At 45.5% G+C, this 12,751-nt stretch overlaps 1 protein-coding gene across 1 annotated transcript in view; it reads right to left on the bottom strand.

The window, feature by feature from the left end:
* IRAK2 (interleukin 1 receptor associated kinase 2) overlaps positions 1–12,751 on the bottom strand; it is a 60,944-nt gene that overhangs the window by 7,943 nt on the left and 40,250 nt on the right. The window contains exons 8-10 of the mRNA XM_070433652.1: positions 10,606–10,715; positions 8,894–9,089; positions 3,181–3,243 (exon numbers count right to left, since the gene is read on the bottom strand). Coding sequence (XP_070289753.1) covers positions 3,181–3,243; positions 8,894–9,089; positions 10,606–10,715 — 369 coding nt within the window. The remainder of the gene's footprint in view (positions 1–3,180; positions 3,244–8,893; positions 9,090–10,605; positions 10,716–12,751) is intronic.

Consider the following 12,751-nt stretch of genomic DNA (forward strand, 5'->3'; position numbering starts at 1 on the left):
CTGAAAAGAACGACAGATGGAGATGCTCACCATTTGACTACCCCCAACAAAATCATGGATCTCATCTAGCAACAGTCACAAGAGAAGCTGAGAACACTCGGTGGCAGGGTGCTGGAGGAACTTAGTAATGAAAGGAATCAGCACATCCACCTGAAGCCACTGATGAAGCTCAGCACTGAAAGTAGGACCATCTGCGACGTGCCTCGTGTTGCCATGCTACAGGAAGTACACAGCACCATCCAGGAAGTAGCACTGACCATGAATCTGACCTAGTCTCAGAACTGACGACAATGTACAGGAAACATGAGGAATAGAGAAACAAGGATACCGCAAGGACGTAATCACCAAAAGCTGGACGTAGAGAGTCCATAGGAAGAATGACCCACTTTCTGCAGAAATGCAATGATACACACAAAGAAAAGGGGGGAGAGGTACAGTTAGAGAATAAAAATGTCTTAAGAAACATAACCAAAGGCAAATATGGAGCTTGCCTGGATCAGTTTCAAACAAAACAACTTTTAAAAAGCAATTTTTGAGGGGGGTGGGAACGGCCGGGGAGAGGTCAATGGGGGAAAAAGGAGACATGTAATACTTTAAACAATAAAAAATTTTAAAAATAAAATAGAAAGCAATTTTTGAGATGATTTGGGAATTCTAAATATAGAATGGGTATTAAATAATATTTAAAAATTTAGAAAACTATTATATGGATGCAATAACACAATATCTGGAATTTACTTTAAAGTACACACACACACAGCCCTAGCCGGTTTGGCTCAGTGGATAGAGCAGTGATGGTGAACCTATGACACGCGTGTCACACTCATTTTTTTGGTTGATATTTCTTTGTTAAATGGCATTTAAATATATAAAATAAATATCAAAAATATAAATCTTTGTTTTACTATGGTTGCAAATATCAAAAAATTTCTATATGTGACACGGCACCAGAGTTAAGTTAGGGTTTTTCAAAATGCTGACATGCCGAGCTCAAAAGGTTCGCCATCACTGGGATAGAGCGTCAGCCTGGGACCTTAAAGGTCCCAGGTTCGATTCCAGTCAAGGGCACATGCCCGGGTTGTGGGCTCAATCCCCAGTGGGGGACTTGCAGGAGGCAGCCAATCCGTGATTCTCTCTCATCATGGACGTTTCTATCTCTCTCTCCCTCTTCCTTCCTCTCTGAAATCAATAAAAATATATTACAAATAAATAAATAAAGTACACACACACAAAGTTTTGGGCGGTGCAAAGACATAAGAACAGCATGATTTGATAACTGATGGGATGGATACACAAATATTCTTTATATTCTTTTCTTTACATTTGAAATTGTCCATAATAAAAAGGGCTTTTAGGAACTAGCCATGCCTACCCATAGAATGGAATGGGAGTGGGGGGAGAGAGAGAAACATCAATTGGTGGCCTCCTGTCAACCAACATCAAGTCAGAACCCGCAACCTGGGCATGCACCCTGACTAGGAACAAACTCACCACCTTTCTGCCCTAACGGGTTTGGCTCAGTGGATAGAGCATCAGCCTGCCGACTCAAGGGTCCCAGGTTCGATTCCGGTCAAGGGCATGTACCTTGGTTGCAGGCACATCCCCAGTGGGGAGTGTGCAGGAGGCAGCTGATCAATGTTGATGTTTCTAACACTCTAACCCTCTCCCTTCCTCTTTGTAAAAAATCAATAAAATATATTTTTAAAAACTTAAAAAAAAAACAACACACAAAACTCACCACCTTTCTATGTGTGGGATGACACTCCAAACAACTGAGCCACACCAGCCAGGGCAAAACTAGGTTTTTTAATCAGTGAGATCCTTCACATTTTAGAAACCATTAACAGAAAAAACCTTCTAGCAAATTTCATAGAAATGCCTACAAAGCCTCTTTCTCCTGTGACATTCACCCGGGAGCCCCAGAGGGCAGCTGAGAAATGCATCCTGAGAAAACTCTCAGAAGATGAGAAACTGCCCCAAACTACCCAAACCACATCCAAGCTGCTTAAACTGACCTCTTTGTGGTATCTGGAGCTCGATGCCCAAAGGGGTGGAGCTCAGAGAGCTCAGTAGAGGGACAAGTTGTGACTTTCTGTGTATAGGGGAGGCCTTCAGCTCTCCACCCTAAAGCTCAGGGAATGCTATTGGGGCCCAGTCACAAAGAGCCAGCTGCTCCACTGGCCTCAACATCAAGTCAGAAAAGGGGTTCCCCTCGCAAACTGATGCAGAGGGCCAGAGCTTGCCAGAATTTCGATCTCTGCCAAAGACATGGGTTCAAATCCGTTTGACCACTGATCTCACTGAGGAGCATGAGACAAGTCTCTTCACTTTGGCCTTGGTTTTTTTCATCCGTAAAATGGGGATGATGATACTACTGAATTCATATGGTTGGACTTCCGTGGGAATTAAACAGTCAAAAGTGTCAGGGTTGAGAACTCCAGGATCTGCTATCCAGAAGACCTGACTCGGAATTCCTGCTCTGACATTCAGTACAGCTGAGATTTCAGGCAAACCGCAGAGCTGGCTTTCCTCATCTACAGGTGAACATAATGCCTCTATCAATCTCATAGGGATTCTGAGATGACTGAGAAAGGTAATTTATGGGCCTGGCCTGCGTGGCTCAGTAGTTGAGCGTCGATTCAGGAACCAAGAAGTTGCTCATCAGCGATCAATGATTCTCCCTCATCACTGATGTTTCTATATTTCCCTCTCCCTTCCTCTCTCTGAAATCAATAAAAACATATCTTTTTTTTTTTTTAAAAAAAAAGGAAGATAATTTATGGAAGGTGCTAGAGTCAAGCTGTGTTGTTATATTTTTGAAATGACACTATACCTATGATAGTTCTTTGAACCTACCAAATATGGAAGTTATTGAATTTACTATAGAAACCCATTTAAAAAGCCTGAAACTAACTTACCAATTTGAGGACAACCCTATTTGATTGCCTGATGTGTAGAGAGAAGAAATGAATTTTCCTTAAACATTCTAAATTCTATTATATCATGAAAAAGTAATTGTTAGCTGGCAGGTGGGTGTGGGAGATTAAAGCTACTTTGCACGGATGCAAATCAAACCCTGGTCTGAGACCTCATTAGCATCTGTAAAATGGGTCCCCTCCTGACCCCTGTGGCTGTGAGGCCCAAACATACCAACCAGCCAGAAGTGACTGGTTTCCTTACCAGGTAAACTGGGCTTCGGTCGTGATCCATCGCAGGGATGCCAGTGAGGACCTCAGCTAACACCTGCAGAGAACATGGAGTTAGCACAGTTCACACACTCATGTACACGTCAAGAGAGAAGCTTCTTCTCAATAATACAGTCTGAGCTCCAGGCTCAGCTCTGCCATTTGCCAGCAGAGACACATGCCCAAAGTCTGGAACATGAGACCCAGTGCTTATAGAATTAACTGATAGCAAGGTAGGGAGGATGGAAACCAAATGTGTGTGTATTATCATCAATTATACATATATACACACACACACACATATATATATGCACACTTATATGTATGTATACATAAACTATATGCATATACACATACAGGGTAGGGTAAAAGTAGGTTTATGGTTTTTTTGTATGGAAAATAATACAATCTACACTAATAAAAGAGAAACATGGTAATTAGCGTACGACCGCTACCCTTCCCATTGGCTAATCAGCATATCCTTATGCAAATTAACTGTCAGCCAAGATGGCGGCCGGCAGCCAGGCACTGAAGTGAGCAGGGAAGCTTGCTTGCTCCCGTGACTGCGGACTCCAACGTTCCCCACCTAACTTGCTGGCCTCTCAGCTGCAACTCTAAGCAACTATGTACTATGTTGCAAATAAGAAGCTAAACAAAACCCCAGAAACCAGCTGTCAGTCAGCCAGGTTCAGCCAGCCGGCCGCAACATTGTATCGATGTTTTCAGCAGCGAGGCCTCAGAGCTAAAGCTGGCCCAGAATAAAAGAAAAAAAAGAAAAAAAGGAGTGGTTGGGAGCTTCAGTCACCCGCTTTCGGAAAACAGCCCTCAGCCCCTCACCCAGACTGGCCAGGCACCCCAGTGGGGACCCCCACCCTGATCCAGAACACCCTTCAGGGCAAACCAGCCAGCCCCCACCATGCACCAGGCTTCTATTCTATATAGTAAAAGGGGAATATGCCTCCCAGCACCAGGATCAGTGGAGCAGCGAGGCTCCCGGCACCGGGATCAGCGTGACAGGGGGCAGCGCCCAAACCCCCTGATCAGCCCTGCTCTGTGCCTGATAGGGGGGAGCTCCCCAATCCCCTGATCGCCCTGCGGCTCTGTGTGTGACAGGGAGTGGGGCCACAACCTCCCTATCCGCCCTGCTCTGTGTGTGACAGGGTAGAGCCATAACTTCTCCATCGGCCCTGCCCTGAGTGTGACAGTGGCGGTGCCCTAACCCCCTGATCGGCCCTGCTCTGTGGGTGATAGAGGGTGGCACTCCAACCCCCCTCCATGGGCCTTGCTCTGTGTGTGACAGGGTAGAGCCATAACCTCCCCATTGGTCCTGCCCTGAGTGTGACAGGGTGCAGCACCCCAACCCCCTGATCCGCCCTGCTCTGTGTGTGACAGGGGGCGGTGCTCCAGCTCCCCTATTGGCCCTACTCTGTGCATGACAGGGGGGAGCTCCCCAACCCCCTGATCGACCCTGCTGTGTGTGTGACAAGGTACGGAGCCCCAACCCCCCTGATGGACCCTGCTCTGTGAGTGACAGGGGGCAGTGCCCCAACCCCCTGATCGGCCCTGCTCGGTCAGTGACAGGGGGTGGCGCCGCAACCTCCCAAACGACCCTGCCTTGAGTGTGACAGGGGGCGGTGCCCCAACCCCCCAATCAGCCCTACCCTGAGTGTGACTGAGGGTGGCATCGCAACCTCCCGATCTGCCCTGCTCTGTGCATGACGGAGCGGCGCCCCAACTCCCCAATCGGCCCTGCTCTGAGCCTGACCAGGGGCTGCACTTAGGGATTGGGCCTGCCCTCTGCCACCCAGGAGCAGGCATAAGCCAGCAGGTCGTTATCTCCCGAGGGGTCCCAGACTGCGAGAGGGCACAGGCCGGGCTGGGGGACCCCCCTCCCCCCTGAGTGCACAAATTTTTGTGCACCGGGCCTCTAGTAATTAATAAATAATAATACAAGAAGAAACTCTGTTTCACATACAACTGTAAACCTACCTTTTCCCTATCCTGTATAATATACACACAATATATACACACATGCATATATCTCTATATTTATCTACATACACACATACATATGCACACACTGTATTTTAAAGATAATTTCATTTTTTAAAAAATCAGAAATGGTAAGCAGGCATTGCTACATCAAACTCAAGAAAGAGGAATCCATGTGCATATATGTATTCTACGCAGAAAATCTCAGCAATATTTATAGCATGTTTCATCCATATGCCTTTTTTAAAAAACATATGTTTTTACTGATTTTAGAGAAAGAGGAAGGGAGAGGAGAGAGAGGAAGGGAGAGGAAAGAGATAGAAACATCAAAACTGACAGAGAAAATCAATTGGCTGCCTCCTGCAAGGCCCCCTATTGGGGATTATGTCCTGGCCAGGAATCGAACCATTGACCTCTTGGTGCACGGACGACCCTCAACCAACTGAGCTACACTGGACAGACCCATTATGCCTTTCTTAACATTATTTGTTCATTAATTCATCCACTCACAAAAGGAGCAAAGACCTGAGCCAGTGTAAGCCACCAAAAATTGATAAACAGCAGTATGTGTTTTAGTAAATAGGAAGCCTGCTCTGAACAGGAATTCTTGGCAGAGATAGCAGCATGGTGGTTAAGGACTCTACAGTCAGACAGACCTGGCTTCAAATTACTTTGTTCCTTATACGTGCAGGTGATTTTTAGGCAAGTGACTAAAATGAGCCTGTGTCCTCATCTGGTAAATGAGGATCTAGCAGTATGAATATAAGGGACTGACTGTCAAATTTCTCTTCCACAGCCCCTCTAGAAGCAACTTATAATAGGTTCCCTTTTATGCCAAGAAATCCTCTACTCCAGAGAAAAGGCCACTAGGTTAATAACAGAAAGGCAGTGGCCAGAAGGGGGCAGTATTGGGCATCCCTGCTGCCAGTGGACAGGAGACCATTGAAAAGACTCCCACCAGCAGTGTCAGAAAAGAAGAGGAAATAAATACACAAACATTTCCTCTGTCTCCCCTACATGCAGGCTCTACGTAAGGCTCTTTATAGAGGTCACTGAGTGCTCACCAAAAAACACATACAAAACACTGAGAAATGCAGTGTTCCCAATAAGAGAAACCAAAGTTCAAAATCATATTGTTAGTCAATGGCAGGGCTGAGAAAGAGTGCAGGGAGCCAGTGGGCACTGAATGAATGAGTGAATGAATGAATGAATGAACAAATAAGGAAGTCAATTGTTACACTAAGAGCTGAGATAAAAAGTCAAGAGTAAACAGAAATCAGGAATGATGGTGTAAAGGTAGGAATAATAAAACAAACCACTATAATCATCATCATCATCTTGATATTTGCAAAGTACTATGCTAACCAGGTATATATATTACCTTATTAATCTTCATATATATAATTTACTCCACATTTTACAGAGGGCAAAACTGAGGTCCAGAGTTATAGGTGATGTGCCCTAGGTCACACAGCTGAAAGTAACTGAGCTGGGACCCAAAACCATGCTCTTAACCTCTGCACTACAGTGCCTGGTGGTTTTGGGGTTCAGTCCCCCAGGTATTACAGAAGCAAGAGCCTGGGGGAGCCCTGATGAACTTCACTGAACCACCCAGTGAGGCTGACAGGGGCAAGGAAACCAGAAGAGCCCATGAGCTAGGAGACAGAAGGAAGCAAAATCTTACATGTGTTTGTCGGGCTAAGGGCAGAAGGTGGCTCAGGGGGAGGGCACTAGTTAGTAGGAGAGGTGGACAGCCAGGGGGTTGGGGTCAGAGAGAGGAAGTATAGAGTTGAAGGCTGAAGAGGAAGAGAGAAGGCAAGGTCCAAAATGCAGTTTGCTTGTTCTTGGCAGATGTCAACCAGGGACTGTCACTTTTCTCAGCCAGTATTTCCTAGACCAGGTTCCATGGGACCTGGATGCTGAGAGATACTGAAAAAATAAGGTTCAGTTATCAAAATAATTTGGGAAACACAGCATACTGTTTGCCCAGCTGTGGTAAATCCACAATGATCAGATTAAGAGCTCATTATCATATTAAAGGCTCTGATTAATTTTGTTGTAAAGAAATCTGCTTGACTTTGATTAACCAAGATTTCTCAAACCTATTTGCCCCCAAAACCTTTAAACACACCAAACCTACAGAGATCTCAAGGAATTGGTGTTCTGTAGAAATATACACTGGAGACTATTTTCAGACCATGAGCTCCTGGGGGAGGGATTGTGTTTAAGTTACATTGGTAGTCTACACAAATTCTACACATAGTAATACAGTAATGCCAGACAGATGGTGGTGAGGATGAGTATATGGATAGTGAATAGATGCATAGCTGATGGATGGATGGATGGATGAGTGGATAAATGTTGAATGAATGATGATTGGAAAGATGGATGGACAGATGGACAAAAAAGATGAATGAACAAACAAAGACAAACACAACTGGATAGAAAATTAGACGGCTGGCTGGGTGGGAATCAGGGAAGTCAGGAGATGATATCTATAGCTTACTACAATCTGGACACTCATGAGGGGCTTTACTTCAAGGGTTGGCAGATTTTTTTCTTTAACAGGCTAGAGAGTAAATATCCTATATAATAAAAGCCTAAATGCCAATTGACTGAACGGCGGAACAACCAGCAGAACAACCAGTCACTATGATGCACACTGATCACCAGGGGGCAGACGCTCAATGCAGGAGCTGCCCCCAGCCCGCAGGCCCCAGGCCAGCCAAGGCGGGTGCCAGCAAGGGCCCCCCGATCGCCCTGCCAGTTGCCCCACAGATCAGCCCTGATCGCCAGCCAGGCCTAGGGACCCTACCCATGCATGAATTTCATGCACCAGGCCTTTAGTTTTAAATATATTTTTATTGATTTCAGAGAGAGAAAGGGAGAGGGATGGAGAGAGAGATAGAAACATCAATGATAAGAGAGAATCCCACTGGGGATTGAGCCTGCAACCCAGGCATGTGCCCTGACCAGTAACTGAACTGCGACCTCCTAGTTCATGGGTTGACACTCAATCACCAAGCCACGTGAGCTGAGTGAGAGTAAATATTTTAGGTTTTATGGGCCACAAATCAAGTCTCTGTCACATATTCTTCCTTTTTTAAAAAATTATTATTTAACTGAGGCCCGGTGCACAAAATTCGTGCATAGGGGGTGGGTCCCTCAGCCCAGCCTGCACCCTCTCCAATCTGGGACCCCTCGGGGGATGTTTGACTGCTGGTTTAGGCCTGATCCCTGTGGGCAACCCGGGACTGCTGGCTCTAACCGCTCACCTGCCTGTCTGCCTAATTGCCCCTAACCACTCTGCCTGCCTGCCTGATTGCCCCTAACCACTCTGCCTTCCAGCCTGATCGCCCCTGATCGCCCCTAACCGCTCTCCCCTGCTGGCCTGATCACCCCTAACTGCTCTCCCCTGCCGGCCTGATCACCCCTAACTGCCTCTGCATCAGCCCCTGCCACTGTGGCTTTGTCCAGAAGACGTCTAGTCTAATTAGCATATTACCCTTTTATTAGGATAGATCTTTCATGAATATAAAAACTATTCTTAGTTATAGGTCATAAGCTAGTTTTGGCCTGTGGGCCATAGTTAGCCAACCCCTACTGTACTTTGATGTAACATATCTATGAGCCTCTATCATAGCCTGTGCTTATACAGGAGTCAGGGAAAAGACAAATGAGTATAGGCCCCCCTCAGCAGAGAAGGAAACTCTTACTATTCCACAGCTAAAGATGTCCACTCGCTTTGTCAACTGCCCCACTTTGATGAAATCTTCTGGCAGATATGCAGCTGAGGCCTGGAAAAGATGGGTCTTCATCCTGGTATATTTTGACCTTTTATTGTCAGGACACAGGTGAGACTTTGGATGAGCTAGCATGGGGGTGAAGTTTTGATCTAGCAAAACATTGGAGCTGTGGAAAAGAAAACAGAGAGAACCTTTTCATTTGGGGCTGGACAAGAAGAGGTTGCCGTGGAGATGCTTTTGGGAAACAACTGGGCAGTGAGCTGCAGTAAGTTAGGGTGACTGAAACCCCCAACATGGAGTTTCTGAGAGAGGAGCCCACTCCGACAAGCCAATGAAGATGGAGCTAAGATTAATCCTGCTGCCTTGAGAATGGCATTCAGTGTGGTCAAAGAGGTGCAGGCATCCTGATCCCCACAGATATCCACCCCAATCACCCTCAGCTGGCCAAGCCCATATAGGCTGTGTTGGCTCAGTCCCTCTGAGGCTGTTCCGACCCCCAGCTCTGGCCCAGCTGACTCAAGTCTAAGGGCCAGCATCCTTCGTGACTGAACCTGTCCAGATTGTAGAAAATAAGAGCAATAAAAATATTCTTGAACCTAGTCATCTAAACCATGGGAGTGAACTCTCAGAAAGTACTCCAAAAGGGAGGGGGGGACAAAAAAACTCAGCTATGTGTACAAATATTCAATACAGAACTAACCCTCTGAAAGTTTTTTTAAAAAGTAGACACCAATTCTAATGTCCACTATTAGGAGTGGGTAAGTAAATTAAGGGTAATCTGTGCAATGGAAGACTAAGAAGTCACTGGAAATAATGACATGCAATGTGGAAAAATGTTTACCATATTTAAGTGAAGCAGGGGAAGAGAATATGAAATGGTAACCAGGTAACTGGGCTACCTTAGGGCCAAGACTTCTCTGTGGGAAGGGGCTGAGAAAAGAAACAGAAAAATGGGGGCCAACTGATGAGTCAGGGACGTGAGCCAGGACGACCCGAGTCCTTCTGTTTCCTGTCTTGCTATTACTGTTGTTTGTGCAACCAAATAAGAATCAATGGGGAGAGACAAAAAAAGGGGCTTCCCTTGTCAAATGGAGAGAGGACTTTTGGGGAAGTGTGGGTTCTCTGGTTTCAAGCTCAATTTTGCCGAATTCTCTGATATCTTCTGAAATCTCTTCCCATGTTGCCAGTCCCCAAATGCGGAACTCTTGCTCTTGGATGGTTGGGACGTGATAGCTGGGGTGTACACTAACCAGCAGGAAGCTCTCTAACACGAGTTACTTTCACCAATAGGTATACAAGCGGGGGAGGGGGTCTCCAAGAAGACCCTGAGCACAGAGCTCAAAATCCCAGGGGAATTGGCAGATATGACCCAGACTTCAAGGACCAGGTGCAGACCAGCTGGACGGGTGGAAAGTAAACTACATCATGGGTGTGGGGTGCATGTTGTGGAAACACCAGCTTCGAAAGACAAATGTGGTGACAGGTAGGCAGTTTGTGCTGACAGCAACCAGAAACACTGATTTCTGAGGATGTAACAAAGAAAGGGAGACCCAAAGGAGGTGAGGTGGGGAGAGAAAGGCAAAGAGAAGAGACACAGAGGGAGAGGAAGGGGGCCCTGGAATGTGGTCCTGTCTCATCCCTGCAGCCAGAGCCCTTGGCAGGGTCCCGCCCACCTCTCTCACCTCTTGATGTTGCTGTGGATGATCTCCAGGCTGTGCAGGTGCTCCACGGCACGAAGCAGCCCTGAGACGATGCTGATGCGCTGGGGCCAGAGGAGGGGGTCTGAGCCACCCTGAGAGAAAGAAAGGAGGTGAAATAGTGACACCTGCTCTTTTTAAAGTCCCAATGGCAGGGTCCCGGGCTCCTGTCTCTCCTCCAGCCCTTCCTGTCCTCTGCAACAGCGCTCGACCCGCATGGTCTACTGGCAGGGGACCAGTTTTGACATCTGACGGATCTGGGTGGAAATCCCAGCTCAGACGTGCACTAGCTGTGTGACTTGGGAAAAGACACAGCCTCTCTGAGCCTCGCTTCCTTCAGATTAAAATGGAAATGTTCATCCCTATGCTTTAGGGTTGTTGTAAGGATTCAAAGAAGTGTGCGGTATGTCCCTAGCATACGGTCTGCCACACGGTGGGTGCTCAACAAACGGCAGCTATTTTTATCATGACTGTTACAGTGGCAGCTCTGGAGTTTTTCTGTAGGTGGGGCTGGTTGGGAAAAGAGCTAGGGAGCTTGTGTTGGCACACCAGGCCCTGGACCTTATGCCCATTTTATGTATATATATTTGGGGAGACTTCACAAGGGATAATGGACATTGTGGGGTGGGCTAAATTCTGCTCCCTTTCCTCAGGTGCTACCACTGTTTTTCTAAGACTGAATCTCCAAGCTAAATCACCACTTATTTCTCAAGTCCTGTCTTAGGTCCCACATCCTCTAAGAACTGGCCTTGCTCATTGATTTCTTCTCAAAAACTCTGAAATATGGAGCCACGAAGAAATAAAGGGCATCAAAATTGGAAATAAAGAAGTAAAACTGTCCTTATTCACGGATGACATGATATTGTACATAAAAAACCCTAAAGACTCCATAAAAAAACTATTAGTCTTAATAAATGAATTCGGCAAAGTAGCAGGATACAAAATTAATGCCAAGAAATCTATGGCATTTCTATACACCAATAATGAACTTACAGAAAGAGAGACTAAAAAAGTAATCCCATTTACCATCACACCAAAAAAATTAAGATACCTAGGAATAAACTTAACTAAAGAGGTAAAAGACCTCTACTCAGAAAACTACAGGACGTTGAAAAAAGAGATAGAGGAAGACATAAACAGATGGAAGAACATACCATGTTCATGGATTGGTAGAATCAACACCATTAAAATGTCCATTCTACCCAAAGCAATCTATAAATTCAATGCACTCCCCATTAAAATACCAATTACATATTTCACAGACCTAGAACGAACTCTCCAAAAATTCATCTGGAATAAAAAAAGACCCCGAATAGCTGCAGCGATCCTGAGAAAGAACAAAGTAGGTGGGATCTCAATGCCAGATATCAAGCTGTATTACAAAGCCACTGTTCTCAAAACTGCCTGGTACTGGCACAAGAACAGACATATAGATCAATGGAATAGAATAGAGAACCCAGAAATCAACCCGAACCAATATGTTCAATTAATATTTGACAAAGGAAGCAAGAACATGCAATGGAGTCAAGTCAGTCTCTTCAATAAATGGTGTTGGGAAAATTGGACAGATACATGCAAAAAAATTAAACTAGACCACCAACTTACACCATACACAAAAATAAACTCAAAATGGATAAAGGACTTAAATGTAAGACGAGAAACCATAAAAATACTAGAGGAATCCAAAGGCAACAAAATCTCAGACATATGCCAAAGCAATTTCTTCACCAACACATCTCCTAGGACATTGGAAACTAAAGAGAAAATAAACAAATGGGACTACATCAAAATGAAATATGGAGCCACATGAAACCAGTTCAAACCCTAGCCCTGACACCTGTCAGCTGTGTTCTTTTGGGAAAATCGCTTTGCCTCTCTGTGCCGGACACTCCTCTTTTAGAAAATGGAAAAACCTGTTGGAGACATGTGTAAAGCCCTTGTCACATTGTCTTTCACACAGGAAGAGCTCAGCAAAACTAATGATCATTATCATACCATGAATAACTGCTTTACTTGGACCCTGCCAAAGGAAGTAATAATTCCATGTGGAATAATTTTATTTCCCTCTGAGGATTTTATGGGAGGGATGTTTGCTTTTAAAATTGTAATTTTGCCCAACCAGCATGGCTCA

This window comes from Myotis yumanensis, unplaced genomic scaffold, assembly GCF_028538775.1.
Source record: "Myotis yumanensis isolate MYYU_CA2020_CCGP unplaced genomic scaffold, mMyoYum1.0.hap1 SCAF_14, whole genome shotgun sequence".
Classification (NCBI taxonomy): domain Eukaryota; kingdom Metazoa; phylum Chordata; class Mammalia; order Chiroptera; family Vespertilionidae; genus Myotis; species Myotis yumanensis.